Below are 22,646 nucleotides of genomic sequence, written 5' to 3' on the forward strand. Positions count from 1 at the left end.
GGGGGGGGGGGGAGAGTTGGTTGGGGGAGGGGTGCGGGAGAGAAGCTGATCTGAGGATCAAGGTTAGAAGGCAGCCTGAGCAAGAAAGTTTGTGAGACTCATCTCCAATTAATTACAAAAATCAAACAAAAAACAGAAACGGAAACGGCAGTGGGGCACACGTGGCTCATGTCTGTAATCCTAGCTACTTAGGAGGCTGAAATCTGAGGATTGAGATTCAAAGCCAGCCTGGGGAAGGAAAGTCCCTGGGACTCTTATCTCCAATAAACCACTAGAAAATTGGAAGTGGCTCTGTGGCTCAAGTGGTAGAGTGCTAGCCTTGAGCTGAAGAGCTGAGGGACAGCGCCCAGGCCCAGAGTTCAAGCCCCATGATGGACCAAAAAAAATAAAAAAGAAAGAAAAAGGAAGAAAGAAAGAAAGGAAGGAAGGAAAAAAGAAAGAAAGAAAGAAATGGAGCTGTGGCTCAAATGGCAGTATATTAGCTTATGGTCAACATAGGTCAGTGACAGTGCCCAGGCCCAGAGTTCAAGCCCCAGGATTGGCACAAACAACAATAACAATAACAACAACAAATTAAGAGTTCAGGCAGTGCCAGTGGCTCACACATGTAATCTTACTTAGGAGGCCGGGGTCTAGAAGATCACAGATGGAAGCCACCCTCGTCAGAAAAGGTTTTTGAGACATCATCTCCAATTAGTCATTAAAGCATGGTTTGTCCCAGGTAAAATTGGGAACCCATCTCAAAAATAACCAGAGCAAGCCAGGCACCAGTGACTCACACCTAAAATCCTAATTACTCAGGAGGCTGAGATATGAGGATCATAGTTTGAAGCCAGACCAGGCAGGAAAATCTTCGAGACTCATCTCTAATTAACCACCCAAAACTCTGAAGTAAACTGTAGCGTAAGTAATAGTGAGCAAAAAAATCTCAGGGACACTGCACAGGCCCTGAGTACTGGCATCACTCTCTCTCTCTCTCTCTCTCTCTCTCTCTCGCTCTCTCTCTCACACACACACACACACACACACACACACACACTTCACTTCCTTTTTGGGTAGCCTGGCACAATCATTACCCCTTCCTCTTATTTTGGGCATGCTGCATGTGAAAAAAAAGTGTGCTGTCTCTCCACATCTCTCTTTTCCCAGTTTACCTGGGATCAGTGTACAGAAGAGGAAGAGGCTGCAGCTCTAAGTCTGAAGCTCAGCAGTAGGGAGAAGAACGTCCATGAATCTGATTAGGAGCAGCTTCTACTGAGTCATGAGCTCCCCACCCACCAGAGTACCTCCCCTTGTGCCACTAACCAGTACCTTGGGCATGCTGGGAAAACCTCCCACCCAGTTCTTTGCCCTAGGTCCAGAGTCTGTGCCCTGCCTACACAGGGCATTAAAAGCACCTGGAGGCTACATGTAACACACGTCCTTTGTATTCCAGGTACTCAGAGCCATAATCCATAACTCCTAGCAGCCTTGAGATCAAAATAAAAGCAGAGTCAACGTTGGAGCTTGGGGAAAATCATTCCACACCAGATTCTGTGGCCTGTCTTGGCATGTTGTCTAAGAGGAGCAGGTAGGAAATTGGTTTAGGACCAGAGATGAAAAGCACCTTTCTTGCCTCTAGTATAGACAATGCTGGGGCATAGGTGCAGGGCAGATTTGAGAAGAGACTCTGTAGAAGGGAGAGAAGAGGGTAAAACGTGGCCTAGATCTGACTTTTTCTCTCACACCCAGGCGTCTGTGACAATCATCCTAACACCTGATGCCATGGTAAATAGCAAAGATGAACCAAGGAACTGTGTGGTGTGTGGGGACCGAGCCACCGGATATCATTTCCATGCTTTGACTTGTGAAGGCTGCAAGGGTTTTTTCAGGTGAGTCTTCTCCCCAAGAGAAACAGTCCTCTCCTCTCTACCCCTCCCCCATCCCCATCCCACACAAATCCTTTAAACCCTGGCACACACCTAGGCTTGTCCAGCTACATTACTCCTGAAATTGATTCTAACTACCTTGTGGCTAACACCCTACTACTTGCTAACCACAACACTATAGATAAACCAATAGCATAATAGGAAGCTATGGACACAATCCACTACCTGCAAAGAAGCAAACTAGTATTCTATTAACTATGGTTTTTGAGTGTCCTGTGTTCTCAAGAAAATTCTTAAGATGGATCATGCCCAATCCTGAGGATCTTTGGACACAGCTCAGATTAACCCATGTCACCAGATTGCCAAGTCTTTTAACTCATATCCTCTCAGTCCTGCATTCGCACATATCTGCTCACTGCCATCCCAGGTCCTAATCGTGTCTCTCTCTCTTTTTCACAGACGAACAGTCAGCAAAAGCACTGGTCCCACCTGCCCCTTTGCTGGAAACTGTGAGGTTAACAAGGCCCAGAGGCGCCACTGCCCAGCCTGCAGGTTGCAGAAGTGTCTAAATGCTGGGATGAGGAAAGACAGTGAGTTGATCCCTTACCATCCCAAGAATTTATTAACTGTTTCTCTGCTCCCCATAGCACACTTTCACGGAGCAGGCAGAATAAACTTTTTTGGAACTCTTTAGCTTATGTCACTGTTCTCTTTTTATTTATGTTTATGCCAGCACTGGGGCTTGAACTCAAGGCCTAGGTACTATCCCTTAGGTTTTTGTTGTTGTTTTGCTCAAAATTGGCACTCTACCACTTGTGCCACAGCTCCAATTCTAGATTGTGATGGTTAAGTGAAAAGAAGAATCTCACAGATTTTCCTACCCGGGCTGGAATTGAACTGTGATCCTCAGATCTCAGCTTCCTGAGTAGCTAGGATGACAGGCGTGAACCACTGGCACTCAGCTAGATTATGTAACTCTTCTACTCAAATCTGCTACAGCTCCTATCTCTCTTAAAGCAAATGATCTCATAGACTAACTTCTGCACACCTTTTAGACTTTATTTCCCTTCACCCTTGCTCAATCCATTCCAGACATACTAACTTCACTGCCATCTTTGAACACAAGCACACTTCCTTAAGACTTTCACAGTTGCCAGTACCTGTACCTAAAATACCTTTCTCCTATACATCTCTCTCCCCCCCCCCCACTCTCCAGTTCTAGGGCTAGGCACTTTTCCCTGAGCTTCTTTTGCTCAATGCTAGCCTTCTACCACTTGAGCCACAGCACCACTTCCCACTTTTGCCAAGAGACTTCCTGGAGATAGGAGTCAAAGAATTTGTTTGTATGTATTAAAATACGACAATGATCAGTCCATATCACTTATTTTACAACCTAGGAACTGCCTCTGGAATCTAAGCTTATTTTTATCTCTGAAAGATACAAATCCCATTGGCAATCAGTGACTCACTCATGCCTGTAATCCTAGGAAGCTGAGATCTGAGGATCATGGTTTGAAGGCAGCCAAGGCAGAAAAGTCTGTGAGACTTACATCCAATTAACCACCAAAAAGCCGGAAGTGGAGCTGTGCCTGGTAGAGTGCCAGCCTTGAGTGAAAAAAAAAAAAGGAAAGAGAAAAATCTTTACCCTATCTACTATAAGGTAGTTTTATCTAGTGAAATCTAATCTCAGCCCCTTTGAAATTATGTTATACAAACAAGATGGCATTTTAAGTATGAAGATTTTCTTCAGTATAATGTCCCCCAGAAGCCAAATGCATCTCCAAACACATTCCCCTATCCCTATCCCTCCTTCCTTGTTTCCCTTTCTCTCACCCTCTTTTTTTTTTTTTTTTGCCACTCCTGGGCTTGAACTCAGTGCCTGAGCACTGTCCCCGAGCTTCTTTTGCTCAAGACTGGCACTCTACCACTTGAGCCACAGTGCCACTTCTGGCTTTGTCTGTATGAGGCAGGATCTGACCAGCCCAAGCTGGTCTTGACTCATTCTGGGTAGACCAGACTGCCTTCTAACGCATGATCTTACTATATTAGCCTTCCATATGTTAGTACAAGTATGTGCCACTGTACCCAGCTTTTTCTTACACTTTTCCCTCTTTATTCTCCATACTTTCCTTCTTTCCCACAGTGCATTCTTTCTTTTTTCTCTTTTTTTCTTTCTCTCTCTCTCTCTCTTTCCTTTTTGGCCAGTCCTGAGGCTTGAACTCAAGGCCTTGGCACTGTCCCTGAGCTTCTTTTGCTCAAGGCTAGCAGTTGAACCACAGTGCCATTTCTGGCTTTTTCTATATATGTGGTACTAAGGAATTGAACCCAGGGCTTCATGCATGCTAGGCAAGCACTCTACCACTAAGCCACATTCCCAGCACAGTGCATTGTTTTCTAAGGTAAGGAATCATAGATAACGGAAGTTACTGGAGGTGTGCAGCAGTCCCCTGCCACCTGAAGCCTCTAATTCATCCAAGTTCAAGGAAGCCTTAAAAACTCTCCTCTCCCCAATCCTTCCTCATGCATTGCAGCAAGGAGCTCCATATCAAGGACTATCAGAAAGATGCTCTGTGTTGACTTCAATTGTTTTGTTGTATATCTTGCTTGACACAGTGATACTGTCAGCAGAAGCCCTGGCGTTGCGACGAGCAAGGCAGGCGCAGCGGCGGGTACAGCAAACACCTATACAACTGAGTAAGGAACAGAAAGAGCTAGTCCAGATCCTCCTGGGAGCCCACACTCGCCACATGAGCACCATGTTTGACCAGTTTGTGCAGTTCAGGGTGAGCACTTACAGGATTTGGGCTGGAAAGTAACCAAAAGGGTTCCTAAGGAGGTGACCTGAAGGAGAGGGCTTCATGATATGCACCAAGAGAGAAAACCCCAGCCTGGTCAGGGTCTTCAACAAAGAACCCTTCGAAGATAAGGCTGGCAAGGCCTAGAGGGAAAGTCTAGAGCCAGGGCCTCTCACTCATGGCTCTGATCTCTGCAGCCTCCAGCTTACCTGTTCATCGATCACCGCCAGCCCCTGACCTCCTTGGCCCCTGTGCTCCCTCTGCTTGCACACTTTGCAGATATCAACACTTTCATGGTGCAGCAAATCATCAAGTTTACCAAGGATCTACCTCTTTTCCGGTGAGTGGCCTCACCTCATCTTTCAGGGAGTAAATGCTTCATAAATTACACACCAACCCCTAAACCACTCCCCAAAACTCATTGATCAAATTAACACACCTCTCAGCTTTTCTAAGCACCAAGTCTTGAATTCCAAGGTTTGTTTAAGTGCGTCACCCAGGACCAGAAGCTCCCTACCCTCTCTGAAGTTTAGATTTGAGTAAAATGTCATTGTTTCCTGTTCTCAATAGATCCCTGCCCATCGAAGACCAAATCTCCCTTCTCAAGGGAGCTGCTTTAGAAATATGTCAAATCTCACTCAATACTACATTCTGTCTCCAAACACAAAACTTCCTCTGTGGGCCTCTTCGCTACAGAATGGAAGATGGAGTCCATGGTGAGACAAGGCTATAACAGGAAGAGGGCAAGTATCCTTATGATATGGGATATGCTAGGGTGGCCTGGAGGTCCTAAGTCAAATACCTCTCACAGTGGGATTCCAGGAAGAATATATGGAGTTACTCTTTCATTTCCATGGGACACTGAAACGACTGCAACTCCAGGAGCCAGAGTATGTACTCATGGCTGCCATGGCCCTCTTCTCTCCTGGTGAGCATTTCCCAAAGCCCAGAAACTCTGTCCCACCACCTCTTCCCCAACCTCTCAGCACCACCCCCCTCCCCCCACAGCTGTCTAGCCTTCAAACCTACAGAAAAATCTATACACCATCCCTGGACACTGTATACAGGTCTCCCCCTTCCCACCGCAACCTTGTCCTTCCCAGCTCCTATCTTATCTTCTAGATCGGCCTGGAGTTACCAAAAGAGAAGAGATTGATCAGCTGCAAGAGGAGATGGCACTGACTCTGGAGAGCTACATCAAGAAACAACAGCTAAGGCCTGGAAATAGGTAAGGAAAATGCTGGGGGCTTGAAGGTTTTACTGGAAAAGAAGAGATAAGGGAAACGCTGACCTTAGGATGATGTTTTTTTTTTTTTTGGGTCCGGTCGTGGAGCCTGAACTCTGGGCCTGGGCGCTGTCCCTCAGCTCTTCAGCTCAAGGCTAGCGCTCTACCACTTGAGCCACAGCACCACTTCCGGCTTTTTTCTTTTTGCTTATGTGGTGCTGAGGAATTGAACCCAGGGCCTCAGGCATGCAAGACAAGCACTCTACCACTGAGCCACCTTCCCAGCCCCAGGATGATTTTTTTTTAACTATATTTTCCTTTAGGAAACCAGGTTTCTTGTCCCTTCCCTCTGGCCATGCCCATCACACACAATTCCATTATCCAAATTGTTATTGCTACCGTTTCATCTCACATTTTCCAGATCTTTTTATTCAGTAGAGATGCAAAGTAGTAGAACAAGCTGTCTAATATCATTCCTGAGATTGATGATATCCATCACCTCCCCACTCCAACTTCTCCAGAATAACACAGATTTTTTTTTTTTGGGGTCCGGTCATGGGGCCTGAACTCTGGGCTGGGCGCTGTCCCTCAGCTCTTCAGCTCAAGGCTAGCACTCTACCACTTGAGCCACAGCGCCACTTCCGGCTTTTTTCTTTTTGCTTATGTGGTGCTGAGGAATCGAACCCAGGGCCTCAGGCATGCAAGGCAAGCGCTCTACTACTGAGCCACCTTCCCAGCCCCATAACACAGATTTTTAAGAGTCTCGTTCACTCTTCTTCTTTGGCCCCTCCTCTCCTTTTCACTGAACCAGTTCCTTGTATGTTGTCATTTTCCTTGAAATTATCATCATTTACAGTTTTATGACCAAAGTCAGGTCCTGTTTCAGTAGACTAAGATCTCCATGCTGTGAGCTATGTGTCACTTGTGTTGCTCATTCCTCAATGAGTGAGTTTGCTAAAATGGGGGCACTTTATACCACAGAACACACACACACACACACACATACACACACACACACCTTCTAAAACAAGTTCTAGAAGGTTAGATAGACCCTCAAATTCTATACAGTTGAAGATCTGGCAAATCTAGGGCTTTCTTCATACTTGGCCTTCTGAACTTGAGGTGCAGGAAAAACAGAGAAAGCAGTATCAGAGGCCCCCTTGGGGTTCTTTAGAATTTTCAGTAAATTTCTCTTGTCAGGCTATGATTTTTTTTTCTAATGTTCAGACTTAGCTTCATTGAGGGACAATACAGGGAATTAGAACCTTGGGACTAGATTCCCAGCTGCCTTCTTTTTCTTCCTTTTCCATGAGGATCTCACTGTTTCCTCCATAGGTTTCTGTATGCAAAGCTGATGGGCCTGTTAGCAGAGCTACGGAGCCTTAACAATGCTTACTGGTACCAAATCCAGCGCATCCAGGGACTGTCTGCTATGATGCCACTTCTCCAGGAGATCTGTAGCTGACACCCATGCTTGCTTCCTTCCCCAACCCACCTGGGACACACTGGACTGGAAAGCTGAAACGGATGGGACCATATATTGGAACCAGTATAAAAAGAGCTCAGTGCTTGCAATGCAAAGACTACAGTAATAACTGCCTCTTCATGCAGTCATGGGGAGAAATTGAGGGGAGGCAAGAGGGAGGAGGATCATAGGAACAAAAATGAGGAAGCACAGAAGACAGTGAAGAAGGAAGCCTCAGGGTTTAAGAGGTAAAACTTCTTCTGGGAACGGGTGGGCCCCGTTTTATAGTGCCAGATATTTAGCCCTTCAACCCTACTTCTTCAGTTTTAGCAGACTGTTGAGATGGGAGAGCAGGATGGGGAGCTAATCCCATGTAGACTTTTCTGCTCTGTAGCGGAAAGGTTAGGAGCTTTAATCCAATGGAAAATATGGAAGGGGGCAAATTTATCCAGACATACGCCTTACTCCTTCTCCTTTAGTCCAGAACCATAAGAGCATATGGAAGATGATAGTGCAGCTGGTGGCGGAAGTGGGAGCTTCAAACCACAGCCTCATCAGCTGACCTTCTGGCAGCTCCAGTTCTGAGGAGGACATGATCCTGTCCCCCACTCTGCTTCTGGGACCTAGAAGTCACCCAGCAAGGTGGGCTTTGGAGAGGGGCCTAGTCTCTGGCCCTCAGGCACCTGACTCAGAGGTTCCAGCTGCTGTAGGGGCTGGTTCTGGGACAACTTCAGCCCACAGTGATGCTGAAGCCACAATGGAATCTGTTGCGCCAGTGATTGAGGAAAGCTCCAAGTGCTAGGGTGACAGGAAGGGGGGGCATCTTCTTCTCCAGCACAGCACCTACACACCAATTACTATCCACCAAGCCTGTCAAGGGAGAGAATATTAATTAGATTACTTAACAAGGCTTAGAGTAGGGAATTAGTGGAAATAAGGTAGAGCTTTCCTCCCTCAATCCCAAATCCCTCACCACTTCCAAATGTGATCAAAATAACCCTCACCTCTAAACACCATGTTGGCCTGGGGCAAAGTCAGGTGGTAACCAAAGGAGAAGGTTGTGTCCTGTAGTCTTGTGTTTGCTTCAAACTCCACTCCAACTTGAACCTAAGAAACACAGACAACGGTAATAGGAAAACCCATCTCAGTGAAAAATAAAGGGATCTTGACATGTGATCATCAGAATGAAAGCATGAATGGAAATGTATACTTTGAGGAGGAAGAATATCAGAGCAGCAGAGACTGAAGAAGCTTGACAAGATAAAAGATTATCAGAGTTCAAGCCCCAGAACTGGGAAAAAAAAAAAAGGTATGACTGATTTACTAAGGAAGGGGATGATATCAACAATCTTACCTGTTCATTTGCCCTGTGGTAATAACTTGCATGGGCCCCACCAGATCCCACATTCAATGTAGCTACCCAATGTACAGCTAGGGGGGGAAATATAGGAGAAAGGAGCATTACCATAATAGGACACTGGTCAGGAGTTCCAGAAAATTCCAGAATTGGTTGTCCTCATCACTATTCCACTTTGCCCCATACCTGAATACTTTCCAGCCAGAGTCAAGATGGCTCCCTCTTCACCTGGCCTCCGGTGATAAACTAGCTCTCCTCCCAGCACCAGCCGATGAGTGAGACTCTGTAGGAAGTGAGCGACCATGATCACTGTGAGGGAGTGAGGAGACATGGAATTAGCCATAGAAACAAGAATCAAACCTGCTCCTTCACCTCCAACAATCCCCAACCCAGCCTGCCCAAGCAACCCCTTTCCTAGTCTCCAAACTATACAGATTAGGCTGTATGGCCAAAGTTAGGAAATGGACACCTAAGATCAAAAGAACTATCTCAGCTCCTCACCTGATTCTCCAATCAGGTCAGGATTTCCTAGGGTCAGAGTAGCTGTGTAGTCATCTCCTCGATACTCGCCATCAAATTGCCACGTCAGGAATTTGGCCTGCTGTGTCTGGGTGGGGAGAGCAAGAAATAAAATCTCCTTCCTTCTTTTTATGATCACTATTGTCTTTACTCCTTCTCCTGGGTACCCAGTTCAGGATAGCCTGACCTGCCTCAGTGGATAAAGACAGAAAACTATGGATCACCTGGAAGACAGCTTTAGCTCGAAGCCGTTCTGCCAACAGAAGCAGGACCTGGGCATTGAGACTGCCACTGCTGTCCATATCTCCTACCACAGTGGGAAACACCTGTTGAAGAGTATAGACAGGTTGAGCTGGGAAGCATCCATCCATCAGCCTAAACCCAATTATTATTGGATTTCATTAACATTGTTCAGCGTCCCCTAGTGGAAGCACAAAGACAAACTCTGACATCTTTACACAAAAATGTTTCTCTACCCCATTCCCTCTCAGAAGTTATACAGAGAATCCCATTACTGCCCATTCTTTCTCATAACACACACACACACACACACACACACACACACACACACACAAACACACACACACTTCCTCCTCAAGACCCAGGTGGGATTTTAAGGAGTTGATTGAGGTATGGTGGAGCTCTCACCTCTGTGGGGCTAAGCTGCCAGTCTCCTGCATAGGCTGCATGGAGATGATAGCCTGGCAAGGCCAGGGCACTCATGTGCACAGTGTGAGCCACCTGAGGAAAGAGGACTTATTGGAGGAGACGGCATTGCTGCTTCATTTCAGTTCCTCATCCCACCCTTCATTTTCTCCTCATATAGGGGATCTCTTAAGATTTCCAAATATTCCAACATATGCAGAGGGACGCCAGATTTAAAGGAACAAGTCCCACAGGCAAGGAAGATAAGGAAATACCCCCATCCTCCCTCGTTTTTTCCAAATAGCCTGGCAAAGCCTGGAATACAAAGGAAAGAAAAGGATTTGGGAAAGGCAGGGAAGAGTAGTAAGAAAGGGCCAGAGAAGTGGAGCACCTGGAAATGGCTGCTCAGAACCTTGTTGACAACGAGCTTCACTCCCTCCATTTGTGCTGGGAACACATCTGAAGGGGGTAGGAGGAGGGAAGGAATAAGCACAGACAAGCAATCCATGCCCAAAAGGGTAGTCTCTCCTTTCAAATCCCTATGAAGCACTGGAGGAATTGACCTCCTTTCAAGTCCTGCATCAAAATATTCCACTTTATTTGCACACCTGACCCTCCCTGACACCGGATGCCCCAGCTGTTAGCTCCCCTTTCCTGCTCCCACCACTGAACGTCGGCATTCAAGATCCTCCCCTCCTCTGCCCCTTCAACTTGAGCCACCCAAATACCAAGTTCTCACCTTTGCATAGTCGATGTAGCTCATCGAAGCTTCCAGGGTTAGGCAGCGGTTCCTCTCGGCGGGGGCTCCGGCGGGGGAAAGTCCCCATGGGCGCCAGGCCCAGTGTGTTCCCCATTTCAGTCCAGAGGACAGGGAGGGGCCGGCGTTAGCCTGGGAAAATATTCTATTGCTCCCTCTACCCTCCACGAGCCCCACCGCCCAGCATCAGGCTCCCCGGGTTCAGAAACTTCCACATGGTCCTCATGCTAGACCTGGAAGAGAAAGAGTTGGAGGAGAGAACACCGATGGGGATACTGAAACCCAGTCACATTCCTGCCCCATCTTTGATCCCTCACCTCCACCTGTCACCCCGTCCTTTCTCTATCTAATCCTAATCTACACTGACCTACACTCTACCTAGCTTCCTAGTCTTCAGCAATTCGTTCCCACGGCCCAAGGCCAAGCATGCAATGAAACAGTAACACTTAACATCTCAGATCATCCTGTTGCCCCTTTCCTTTCGGCACACCCCGGTCATCTTGATGGGGGCAGCCATCTTAAGTGATGGCAGGATGCGGCTTCACTCAGTATTCCCAGCGTGGCCACGAGCGCCATTTTGAGACCGGGCAAAGTAAGCTATCAAAGCCCCAACCCCTCCTTGATTTGGCCCCGCCCAATCGATGAATAAAAAAGACAACTCGATCTCCTACTGTCCAATGAGAGGGGAGCATGCAAAAGATTGGCAGGATTTATGGCCGGTGAGTTTCAATAACGCCCTGCTTAAACTGAGATTTGATTGGTGATTTTTTTAAACGAGTCTCAGGTTTAGCTTAGATGGCCCGCCCAGCCTCCTCTCCAAGGCTGGGATAAACTTGCAAGTATACAGGACACTAGAGGGAGCATCTTGTCTCTTTAATCACTGAAGCTCCTTCCACTGAGCAAAAAAGTGAAACTGAGAGGCAACTTAAAAGATGCTTTTTCTGAGTCCCATAAACTAAAATTCCCCCAACTTTGATTCTGTGCTCTTTGATCTGAGATATTCTCTGCTGCAGTCAACTTTGCAATCATGGCCTCCAAGAAAGATCAGATTCATTAATAACCATCTTGTGTGAAAAGTAAACTCTTACCCCTCCAACAAGCAACATCTTCTTTTCTTCTTACCATCTTAAAGGGAACAGCTAAACATTCAGAAGACCACCTTGTTCCTATTCTGTTCCAGTAATAAAGAGCTTCTCTGGAACTTATCTAAGGACAAAGACTAATCTCATAATCAAACAGGCCATATCTGAGGCCTGGGATTGTTTTAACTATGTATACCTTTCTCACTCATCCACAATTCTCCCTATTTAACCAGAAGCCAATATCTCTACCTTTGAGGATGTACTGAAGTACTGTCTTCCCATGGCAGCCAGATAATAAATCTCTTTTCTCTGCCTTCATCATGTCTCTTTATTTGGCATATAGAGGCAAAGTATCCAGACCTACTTTGGGGCTCCTGGACTTTGGGCCTGGGATCTAAATGCCTAGCTTCAAAACTACACTCTGGAGACTTGGATTTTGTGAAGGGTGAATATAGGAATGACTGTGAAGACCTTGTTCATATTACTCCTTCCCTTTTTTTTTTTTTTCTGAACTCTGGGCCTGGGCACTGTCCCTCAGCTCTTCAGCTCAAGGCTAGCACTCTACCACTTGAGCCACAGCGCCACTTCCGGCTTTTTTCTTTTTGCTTATGTGGTGCTGAGGAATCGAACCCAGGGCCTCAGGCATGCAAGGCAAGTGCTCTACCACTGAGCCACCTTCCCAGCCCTACTCCTTCCCTTATACAAAGAACTGCTAGGGGACTCTCACAGCCTTCCATTGTACAGCTCTCCTCTAGGTCACAGACTGCATATGTTCCTCTGGGTTTCTGCAACTGAGTTTGCTCTGTGTGTGTGTGTGCGCTTGTGTGCTTGTGTGTGCGTGAGCGCTCATGTGCACACTTGTATGCACAAACAGGTCCTGAGGCTTGAACTCAGGGCCTGGGCACTGACCTTGAGCTTCTTTCTTCAAAGCTAACACTCTACCACTTGAGCAATGGCTCCACTTCCAGCTTTTTGGTAATTTGGTAGTTAATTGGAGATAAAAGTCTCATGGACTTTCCTAACCAGGCTGGTTTCGAACTGTGATCCTCAGATCTCAGCCTCCTGAGTAGCTAGGATTACAGGCATGAGCCCCCATCTTCTATGTTTACCTTCTTGAAGACTAGGAACCCTTGTAAGTAGAAAAGCTGGTTATAGGGAGATGGTTGCTGAAACAGTTGCCCTCTGGTGTAAATGCTTCCTTCTCTGAGGCTCCAGGCAGAGCCGACAAAATCTTAGAAATACAATTCCAGCCCACAAATGCTTTCTACCTGCAGAGACAGGGGCCATGCAATGGAGTGACCCTTAAACTCTGTGTGCACTACTGGGAAAATAGCTGGAAATGGAGTAGTTTTTGTCTTTAGTTGCTGTCTCCCTTATCAGCTTCACACATCTCTTCCTCCATTTCTCAGGAATGTTCAAGAAGTAAGCTTTGGGGGCAAAAAGGGTGAAAGGTATAAATACATCTGATATCACTTTAGTTGATCTCACCTCAATACTTCGAGTCTGAGGAATGTATCTCTTCTCTTCCCTCCCTCACAATTAGGGCTGAGACAAGAACTAAGACCTTCGACACTGGGGAACTATTGCCCCTGTTGATTCAATATTGCCTGAGCATTACCAAGATCTGATAAGGTGGTCAAGTGACCAGGCAACTTCAACCTTTATCCTAGCAGAAGTCTTTTACTCACCTCTTTTCCTGCCAGAATTCTCTGGTTGCTGAGGAGGGCAGAGGCTGTTTTCTGAGTTTGTTTTATTGGGGTTAAGGTATACTCATTGATCAGCACCCAGGAGGTTTATTCTGGGCCCTCATGTTTTCTCTTCATCTCATTACATATTAACTCAAAAGGGACAGAGTCTATACCTGTCCTCTGACCCTGACCCTCATACTTCTACCCCCAATTCTTTTCATTGCTGCCCCTAATTTTAACTTTTTTCCTTTCTTCCATTCCCAACTACCCTCTCTTCCAAGTTGTAGTAAGGGGAGGTAGGGTGGAGAGATAAAATCTACCCATAACAAAATAAAAATACCCAGAGTTGATTATTTCATGTTAGAAATTTGCAGAAAAATAACTAGAAGCCCAAGTTTGGTGGCTCATACCTGTAATCCTAGCTTCTCAGGAGGCTGAGATCTGAGGATCATGGTTCAAAGCCAGCTTGTGCTGAAAAGTCCATGAGACCCTTATCTCCAATTAACTACCAGAAAGCCAGAACTGGAGTTGTGGCTCAAGTGGTATAGGAATAGCCTTGAGTGGAAAAGCCTATGAACAGCACTTAGGCCCTGAGTTCAAGTCCCAGAACCAGCACACAAAGAAAAGGAAAAAGAGGAAGGAGAGGGAGGGAGAGGGAGAGAAAACAGTGAACCATGCTAATTTACTACATACAAATCCAAGGATTCTAACAAAATCTCAGAAGAAAAAATCTTAAACAGACCCAGAATGGACTCTCAGTCTTCATCAAGTCCTGAAGGCCCTATCTCTGACAATATTGCATTAGTCCCCCATTGATTATCCTCTCCTCCCCCATTTTTTTCAGCTTGTTTATTCCAACATGATCCCTGCCCCACTGGACCTCCCCACAGTCTCTGTCACCTGATGGGAGTGGAGAAGGAGACAAGTATATAGCCTTTGCCTCTCCAAATAGACCAGGAATAGACACCGAGGACAGAGACACTGACTAGGTATGGTGGGAGTCCGCATATAAAGAGGATGGGGCTTTAATTGTGGAAAGGGAGGGAACCAGGTTGGAGTGGGTGTTCACATAGGGCTATCTTTGGAGAGGAGCAGAAGCCCATTTGGCTTCACTGTCCTTTCCCACCATCAGCACTGTTCCTAGATCACCTTTCCTCCATTACCACCATGAAGTTGCTTGCAATCACCGTGCTGTTCCTCACTGTCTGTAGCCTTGAAGGTATGTAATATGGAGAGGAGGAAACTCCCTTCCCTGTCCCCCAAAAAAGGAGAAGGTGCTGGGAGTCCCATCATTTTGTACTCCAGTGCTCAAATCTGGCAATTAAAGAGTTCAAAAGGAAAATTATTGCCTCTCTAAAGTCCAGGTAACAGATCTGGCTGGATCTGGGGAGAGGGCTGAGAGTTGAAATGGGTACTAAAAAAAATGTGGCAGGAGGCCAGGATTCATTGCTGGGGACCCAGCTGAAAAGAACGTGCATGTGTGTATGTGTGTGTATGTGCAGGGGCTATGGTTCGGAGACAGGCAGAGGAAACGAGTCTGCAGAGCATGGTCACTCATTACCTCCAGGCCATGACTGACTATGGCAAGGACCTGGTGGAGAAAGCCAAAGGCACAGAGCTTCAGGCCCAAGCCCAGTAAGTATCAGAAAAATGGAGTTCAAGGGTTATGGGACCATAAATCAGGGGAGGAAAGGTGGTCAGATTCATAAACTGAGCTCAGAGATAAAGCTCCCATGCACCTTTATGAACAGATAGGAGAAGTGGAAATTGGGCCTTGAATTCCAGTCTCTAGAATCTGTTTCTCTGCCCTGTGGAAGGCTTGCTTCCTCCTAGGGGCTTTGTTTTGCCAAGATGGAGCAGGAGTCTACAGTTCAGGAGCAAAATCACTCCTCACCACCACCAAAGCCCCTTCTAATGACCAGAGTCTCTCACACTAACCTTTGATCCCTCCCCTATCCAGGGCTTACTTTGAAAAGACACAGCAACAGCTGACACCCCTGGTGAAGAAGGCTGGAACTAGTCTGTTTAACTTCTTGAGCAATCTTATGGATCCCCAAAAAACAGAGCCTGCCACCCAGTGAGACGTCCAGATTATTGTCTTTCAATTCTAGAACACCTATTGGCCAGGCCTAGACCTTCCTTCCTCCCCACACCCCATTTTCTACAATAAATGCAGAAGAAATCAAACTAAGCCTCATGTGTTTGGGTGACTGAGAGAAGTAGCCGAGTTGGGGAGGGGAAGGCAGAAGAAAAAAGAAAACTCTGCTTCTAAAAAGAGAAGGGTTTGGAGGAAGTAGGGGAAGGGCAAGCAACAAATGATAGTAGTGATAGAGTAGAAGTGCCCGTGATTCTTCCCCAAGACCAGGGAACTATTCTGCAGCTTCTCTACAATATATAAAATATAGAAGATATCATGGATTCATAAACTGAATTCATAAACTTTCTAAGTCACTAGAAATGAAGACATTGTTCAAAATTTCTTTTTAGTCATTTTATGAAGAGAAATAAGGAGCCACTGCCCATCCCCAAAATTGCTATAACTCCTCCATTCAAAACCTCTCTGGGGCTGGGAAGGTGGCTCAGTAGTAGAGTGCTTGCCTTGCATACATGAGGCCCTGGGTTTGATTCCTCAGCACCACATAAGCAGAAAAAGCCGGAAGTGGTGCTGTGATTCAAGTGGTAGAGCACTGGCCTTGAGCTGAAGAGCTGGGGGACAGTGCCTAGGCCCAGAGTTCAGGCCCACGACTGACAAAAAAAAAAAAAAACTCTCCGATTTGCTCAGTGCCAATGGCTCTCACCTGTAATCCTAGCTGCTCAGCAGGCTGAGATCTGAGGCTCAAGGTTCAAAGCCAGTTCTGACAGGAAAGTCTATGAGACTCTTATTTCCAAATAAATTACTCAGAAAAGGTCAGAAGTGGTACTGTGGCTCAAGTGGTAGAGGGCTAGCCTTGAGCAGAGAGGCTCAGGTACAGAGCCCAGGCCCTGAGTTCAAGCCCCATGACTGGCAACACTTCTTATCCCCTCCCCCAAAATCCTCTGATCCGCTGGCCCTAGTAGCTCATGCTACTAGTAATGCTAGCTACTCAGGAAGCTGAGATCTGAGGGATGTAGATCAAAACCAGCCTGGGTAGGGAAGTCTCCAATTAACTTATCTCCAATTAACTACCAAAAAGTTGGAAGAGGAGCTATGGCTCAAGTGATAGAGTGCCAGCACTGAGTGGAATAAGCTAAGGGACAGTATCCAGGCCCTGAGTTCAAACCCCAATATCAGCACACACATAAAAAAAACTCTCTGATTTGGACTGAGCACCAGTGGTTCACACCTGTAACTTAGGAAGCCAAGATCTGAGGTTCAAAGCCAGCCTGGACAGAAAAATCTTTGAGACTGTTCACTTCAATTAGCTAGCAAAAAAGCCATAAGTGGAGGTGTGGTTCAAGTGGTAGAGTGCCAGCCTTGAGTGGAAAAAGCTGATCAAGAGCAAGAGAACAGGTCTTGAGTTTAAGCCTCAGTACTTGAACCTGAACATACACACACACACACACACACACACACACACACACACACACACACACACACACACACACACACCTCTGATTTGGCTGAGAGTCATAGTGCATGCCTAAAATCCTAGTATTCAGTGAGGTTGAGACAGAAAGGTTTCTTAAACTCAGGAATTTAAAGACTAACATGGGCAGCATAGTGAGACTCTTTAAAAAGAAAAAAAAAGGAAAGAAGGGGTGGCCCTAATCAAGATGCATTATGCTCACAAATTGACATGTTAAATTTTAACCATTTTATACAACTACTTAAAGATAATTTTAAAAATGTTTTTAAAATCCACACATTCTCTGATTTGGACCCTGTGTTGAGAAGCCTCTCCCACACCATTCTCCATAGAACTTGCATGGTAGCCATTTTAGAGCTTGGAACTTGTAGACATGGTAGCCATTTAAAAGCCTGACAGATCTCTAACTTAGAAGAAGGGTGGGACTAGATAAATGTTGAGATCTGTGCTAATTGGACTAAATCAAAATGGATGGAGATCTGGTTGGATTGATGAGGAGAGGTGCATAATCCCAAAAATGCAAGATATGAGAAAAATGAAACATTTCCAAAAAATAATTGTTCTTGCTTCTTTATTTACAATACTGGGACTGGAACTCAGAATCTCATGCATACTAGGCAAATACTCTATTCTCCATTTTAAAACAGTTACTTCCCTACTCTGGCTCATTTCTTGTAACTCATCTAAAATGATCTTCCCCTCCTCCCCAGAGACTGGAGATGACTCCAATTTCTCCCATATTTTAATCAACCTCCTTAGTCAGGCACCATTGAGCATTTCATTTGAGTTCATTGGGCTGAGACCAAAACCTCAGTCCTGAGGCACAGGGGTGGGGGAGAGAGTGGGTTGCAAAGAAACCAAATGGACAGATGGAGTGTCTCTGCTAAGATTCACTGTTCACAAGAATTCATCTCCCCTTTTCTTTCAATATACTTTTTTCCCCTCATGTAGCAAAATTTGCTACATGACTAAGAAATCTCTATCTCACTTGCTAGATGACCTTGGACAGGTATATTAATTTCAAATAGTACATACAAATAGCTGAAAAATCGTTTCAATAGTGTAAGTCACTAGGCAGCACAAATGACTGTTCAGCACAGGAATTGCCAGGGGTAGCTGAGCTGCTCTGGAAGGACTGCTAGGTCAGAGATAGAACTGGAGGCATCTGAGAAAGTCTAAATGCTTCCAGGCAGAGCTTCCTGGCAGTGGAAACAGGGCAGGCACTGGATGAGGATTCCTTGTTCTCTCCTAGCCCCCACCCCCACCCTCACACCAGCTTTGTGTTTGAGAGATGTGAGTTTTGATCTGAACCCAACTTATTTCCCTTTTTATTACTCACCTCTAATCCCTATCTGGCTCTCTAAGGTCCCTGTTGCCCCAGAATCCCCTGAAAATTCAATGCTCTCATGCTCTCATAAAACTTTCCATTAAGCTGGGCACTACTGGCTCACGCTTGTAATCCTAGCTACTTGAGAGGCTAAGATCTGAGGATCCAAGTTCAAAGTCATCTCAGGCAGAAAAGTCCATGACATGCTTCTTTCCATCCAGCAAAAAAGCCAGAAGTAGAGCTATGGTTCAAGTGATAGACTGAAATGGTCTCTTGTCAACTCATCCTTTCTGCATGTTTGGCTTTGCAGCTTATATGTATACATTGGGTAACAATTTGGGATTACACATAGGCTTCCCCACAACCCAGCCCCAGAAGACTCCATTGAGTATGGAATTTTGTACATTTTAGTGTACCTGAAAATGCCTACATTCCTAACCAGAGTAGGAGTTCAGAGAGTGTACAGTCTGGTATTCTCCCTGCTCCAGCTGCATCTCTGAGCACCTATGAGCCAAAGGTCTCACCCCTCCCCTAGACACAATTAGCAATCAACTGGTCAAAACAGGCCTGGAATCCGTGGAGTGGGAGTTGTATGATATCAGGAGCTGAGTTTGCCCTACTCAAAACTACATATTCAAAGTCAGTGCCAGTGGCTCAGACCTGTAATCATAGCTCTCAGAAGTGGAGATCTGGTCCTGGGGCTTGAACTCAGGGCCTGAGTGCTCAAGGCTAGCACTCTACCATTTGAGCTACAGCACCACTTCCAGCTTTTTATGAGTAGTTTATTGTAGATAAGAGTCTCATGGACTTCCCTGCCCGCCTGGCATTGAACAATCCTCAGATTGCAGCCTCCTGAGTAGTTAAGATTACAGGTGTAAGCCACTGGCACCCAGCTCACGAGACTGTTATCTCCAATTAGCCGACCAAAAAAAAGCTGGAAGAGGACCTGAGACTCAAATAGAGAGCTAACCTTAAACACAAAAGCTGAGGGATTGTACTCAGGCCCTGAGTTCAAGCCCCAGGACTAGCACACACAAAAGACAGCTACATATTTAGTATCCGGCCTCATGCTTAGTTGAGGCTAAATAAGTAAACAATAAACAAATGACTAAAATATAGTCTGGAACAGCTTTATTGAGGTACTCCCTTTCCATTGTTTAGTGGGAGTTGACAATGGGGAAGGGGAAAAAGTTGGAGCAAGAGAGTAACTTAGAAAATAAACATTAGTAGCTAGCATCTGAGCTTAAGTCTTTAACAGGAAAAAAGGAACCACGGGTGTATGTTAATTTGGGGCTTATTATCATTACTGAGGTACATTCAGGTGGTTTAAGCAGTGAATAGGATTATGTAACACTAACCATGAGGGCTGGAAGGAGAATTAGAAGATGAAGAAATATGTGACCAAGGACAATTGTTCTAAGGCTACTGGGGTGGTTTCTCATGCTTCAGAGTCTCATATGTCTCCTGGGTTCGGGTGTCCAGCCCCTGAAAGTGAGAGTCAAAGGATGATCAGGAGCTTGAGCCCAACACCAGTACCCCATCACCATCACATAGATCCTACCCTCTCTGAAAGTCACTCAAAACCCCACTATTGCCAGGCACCAATGGCTCATGCCTGTAATCCTATCTACTCAAAAGATTGAGATCTAAGAAATGTGGTTTGAAGCCAACCCAGGCAAGGAAGTCCAAGAATCTATCTTCAGCTAACCACCAAATAACCAGAAGTAGAGCATGGCTCAAGTAGTAGAGAACCAGCCTTGTGTGAAAAGGTGAAAGGACAGAGACCAAGCCCTGAGTTCAAGCCCACCCACATACATAAATACATAAATAAATGGTCTTCAGCTGAACCCTGGTTGGAGACAGCAGGTTGACTCACCGTATACACAGCCTCTGACTTCTGTAGAGATGAAAGGAAAAGGTATTAGAGACCCACACTTCCCCTCAACACCCCTTTTCCATCCAAGGAGTACCTGGGTTAGGGTTAGTGTTAGCTCCCTTAGACTACAGTGTCCTCACACGATTGCTCTGACACCGAATATTAGTTTCTCCACACAGCTACAAACATATATCAACACACAATTCTCTCATGTATTCTTTGTCATTATGCTTATTTCCCCCTGTCACTTGCTGAATACTATACTTGTAGCTTGGCTAAGTGGCAGGATGGGTAGGCCAGAGGAGAGGGGAGCCTCTGAGCTATATGCAGATCAGAATCCAAGACACATGCCCTGCTAGGGGCCTCTGACCCAAACCTGGAGCCCCAGAAGGGCTAAGAGCCTAAAAACTTGAAGAGACATACCTCATAGCTGGTTATAGCTGCCTTTCGCACCTGGACCTGAATGGGAGAAAATAAAGGTACATGAGAGGCTCATCCACCTTCCCTCCAAATGCCATGGGAAAACCCCTTATATACCCCTTCCTCCAATCCACTCTCTCATTTCTCCTCCCAGCCTTACCTTGAGTCGACAGTAGAGCAAGGTGAGGACAATACCATACAAAAACAGGATGGCATCCAGGATATAGCAGAGCTGAGGTTCTCCCAGGGCCGCTGAGGAGACAGAGGGTACCCAAGGAGTCAGGTACTTGGAGAAGGGAGAGATGGTACTCAGGGAGAGAGGATGGGACCTGGAGGGGAGCCTCCTAAGGAAAGAAACTGTCTCCCTCGTTGGACTCTTATTTCTCTTACCTTTCCCTTTTATTTCACATCTTAGGATAGCTGTAGGACAGGAGGTGTGAAAGGTTCTGTTATTGTGGGACTTAAATGCACTAGAGTTGAAGACATCCTCAGCCCCAACCTCGCTTTTCAGCACCACTGAGCACTCATCCACCTCAAAGACCCATCTGACTTCACTGGGCTGAGGCTAAAACCTCAGCTGAGCCCAAAGAGGGTGGGGGGAGAGAAGCAGTGGCAAATTTCAGTGAAGAAACCACAAAGTGTCTCTGCTAAGTCCTGTGACCTGTGGCTGAGAGCTGGACAGGAAGGATGTGAGCTGGGGAAGGGAGGAAGACAATTGCTCTATTACTGGTCATCTTCTCAACTTCACTTCTTTCTTTTGTCCCTTAAGTATGCAAAAAAAAAAAAAATCCACTTTCGTAAACCATGTAAGATACATTTGTACTTGACACTGGGGCGATGACCACAGCTCAAGAGAATAATCACAAACAAAATTCAAAATGTAAATTATTCTTCCTGCTACTTTGTCCTGTTACTCACCCCAGGCCTCCAAGAGGGGAAGTTGGGTGCTTCTGGGCCTTTATCAAGTCTGATGGCGTGCATGTGACTAACATGGGTCAAGTATAACCCTGGAAAAAGTACTTTTTATTTTACAATATTTTTACACACAATATTGTATAAATGTTGTAACTATCCTGTGAGGGGAAACATCGTCATCACCATTTTATGAATGATGAAACCCAAGCATTCAGGGAGAAAAAACTAAGTAACTCATTCAGAGCTGAAATTCAAATCCAGGTCTTCAATCTTGAATGTTTATGTTTTGCTTTATTCCCCCAATGACCTGGCCACCCCCCTTCCCTCTTGACAACAGACAAGTTCACCCAATCTTTTCTCTACCTTCTCAGCTGGTCCAGTAGAACTCTTCCCCATGCATTCTTTTTCAACTTCCCATTTCCCTAAAGTTTACCAATCCCCTCCTTCCCAACACCCATCTGTAACCAATCCCCTTAAAAATAGAAACTTTCAGCATAGACAACTCAAAGCAAGCAAAACATAAGATTTTTCTTTTTTTCTTGTGTCAGTACTGGGGCTTGAATTCAGGGCCTGGGCACTGTCTCTGATATGCTCTAGCACTCTACCACTTGAGCCACAGCTCTACTTCTGGCTTCTTCTGGCAGTTAATGGGTGATAAAAGTCTCAAGGACATTCCTGCCTGGATTGGCTTTGAACTTTGAACCTTGATCCTCAGAGCTCAGCCTCCTAAGTAGCTAGGATTACAGGCATGAGCCACCAGCACCCAGCTGAGATATTTCTCTTTTCTCCTTTTTCTCTTTCTTTGGTGCTAGGGTTTTATCACAGAGCTTATGTGACTCCAGCCTCTAGAACAGCCTACAATTTTGGAGCTGCTAGGACTGTTTCTGCCTCTTATTTTCCACTGATGCTCAGGTCCCTAAATTGGGAGCTTTATATCACCCACTCTCCTATCAGTTGTTGACAGATGACCCCTAGAAACAGCAATCTAATCTGTTAATCTTGACGCCCCTTCACCTCTCTTAAAAACCCAAAGATAATGCCCGGCGCTGGTGGCTCACGCCTGTAATCCTAGCTACTCAGGAGGCTGAGATCTGAGGATCATGGTTCAAAGCCAGCCCGGGCAGGAGAGACCTTGAGACTC

The 22,646-nt window shown here is 45.8% G+C and overlaps 5 protein-coding genes across 9 annotated transcripts in view; 2 read left to right on the forward strand and 3 right to left on the reverse strand.

The window, feature by feature from the left end:
- Positions 1-1,398: 1,398 nt before the first annotated feature.
- On the forward strand, positions 1,399-7,908 carry Nr1i3 (nuclear receptor subfamily 1, group I, member 3). 2 transcript variants are annotated; one of them, XR_001175606.1, is made up of 10 exons: positions 1,399-1,570; positions 1,732-1,871; positions 2,328-2,458; positions 4,482-4,651; positions 4,861-5,003; positions 5,234-5,379; positions 5,475-5,591; positions 5,786-5,891; positions 7,224-7,601; positions 7,833-7,908. XR_001175606.1 is itself a non-coding variant. In XM_013030645.1 (9 exons), exons 2-9 carry the CDS (start codon positions 1,765-1,767, stop codon positions 7,351-7,353), a joined length of 1,050 nt encoding a protein of 349 aa, XP_012886099.1. In that variant the 5' UTR covers positions 1,399-1,570; positions 1,732-1,764; the 3' UTR covers positions 7,354-7,654. The 2 variants fall into 2 exon arrangements, 1 of the variants encoding a protein (XP_012886099.1); XM_013030645.1 differs by lacking the exon at positions 7,833-7,908 and having other exon boundaries at positions 7,224-7,654.
- Tomm40l (translocase of outer mitochondrial membrane 40 homolog (yeast)-like) lies at positions 7,750-11,135 on the reverse strand. Of its 4 annotated transcripts, none has more exons than XM_013030649.1 (10): positions 10,999-11,135; positions 10,614-10,864; positions 10,266-10,333; positions 9,878-9,970; positions 9,454-9,555; positions 9,212-9,317; positions 8,897-9,019; positions 8,708-8,784; positions 8,358-8,460; positions 7,750-8,223 (listed from the first exon to the last, which is right to left on the reverse strand). In XM_013030649.1, exons 2-10 carry the CDS (start codon positions 10,726-10,728, stop codon positions 8,084-8,086), a joined length of 927 nt encoding a protein of 308 aa, XP_012886103.1. In that variant the 5' UTR covers positions 10,729-10,864; positions 10,999-11,135; the 3' UTR covers positions 7,750-8,083. The 4 variants fall into 4 exon arrangements, with proteins under 4 accessions (XP_012886103.1, XP_012886101.1, XP_012886104.1 ...); XM_013030647.1 differs by having other exon boundaries at positions 10,949-11,135; XM_013030650.1 differs by having other exon boundaries at positions 11,083-11,124.
- A 3,233-nt stretch (positions 11,136-14,368) lies between these two features.
- On the forward strand, positions 14,369-15,550 carry Apoa2 (apolipoprotein A-II). The gene is made up of 4 exons (XM_013030578.1): positions 14,369-14,390; positions 14,534-14,620; positions 14,904-15,036; positions 15,362-15,550. The coding sequence occupies exons 2-4, from the start codon at positions 14,569-14,571 to the stop codon at positions 15,480-15,482; spliced, it is 306 nt and encodes a 101-aa protein (XP_012886032.1). The 5' UTR covers positions 14,369-14,390; positions 14,534-14,568; the 3' UTR covers positions 15,483-15,550.
- Positions 15,551-16,518: 968 nt separating this feature from the next.
- The window catches only part of Ndufs2 (NADH dehydrogenase (ubiquinone) Fe-S protein 2, 49kDa (NADH-coenzyme Q reductase)), a gene marked incomplete at its 3' end in the record, with an annotated part of 18,812 nt that continues 12,684 nt past the window's right edge, over positions 16,519-22,646 (reverse strand). Inside the window, exon 13 of the mRNA XM_013030679.1 lies at positions 16,519-16,524. Coding sequence (XP_012886133.1) covers positions 16,519-16,524 — 6 coding nt within the window. The remainder of the gene's footprint in view (positions 16,525-22,646) is intronic.
- Positions 19,404-21,571, reverse strand: Fcer1g (Fc fragment of IgE, high affinity I, receptor for; gamma polypeptide). The gene is made up of 5 exons (XM_013030485.1): positions 21,509-21,571; positions 20,751-21,155; positions 20,594-20,629; positions 20,171-20,191; positions 19,404-19,779 (listed from the first exon to the last, which is right to left on the reverse strand). The coding sequence occupies exons 1-5, from the start codon at positions 21,569-21,571 to the stop codon at positions 19,717-19,719; spliced, it is 588 nt and encodes a 195-aa protein (XP_012885939.1). The 3' UTR covers positions 19,404-19,716.

This window comes from Dipodomys ordii, unplaced genomic scaffold (assembly GCF_000151885.1).
Source record: "Dipodomys ordii isolate 6190 unplaced genomic scaffold, Dord_2.0 Scaffold131, whole genome shotgun sequence".
NCBI classification, from domain to species: Eukaryota; Metazoa; Chordata; class Mammalia; order Rodentia; family Heteromyidae; genus Dipodomys; species Dipodomys ordii.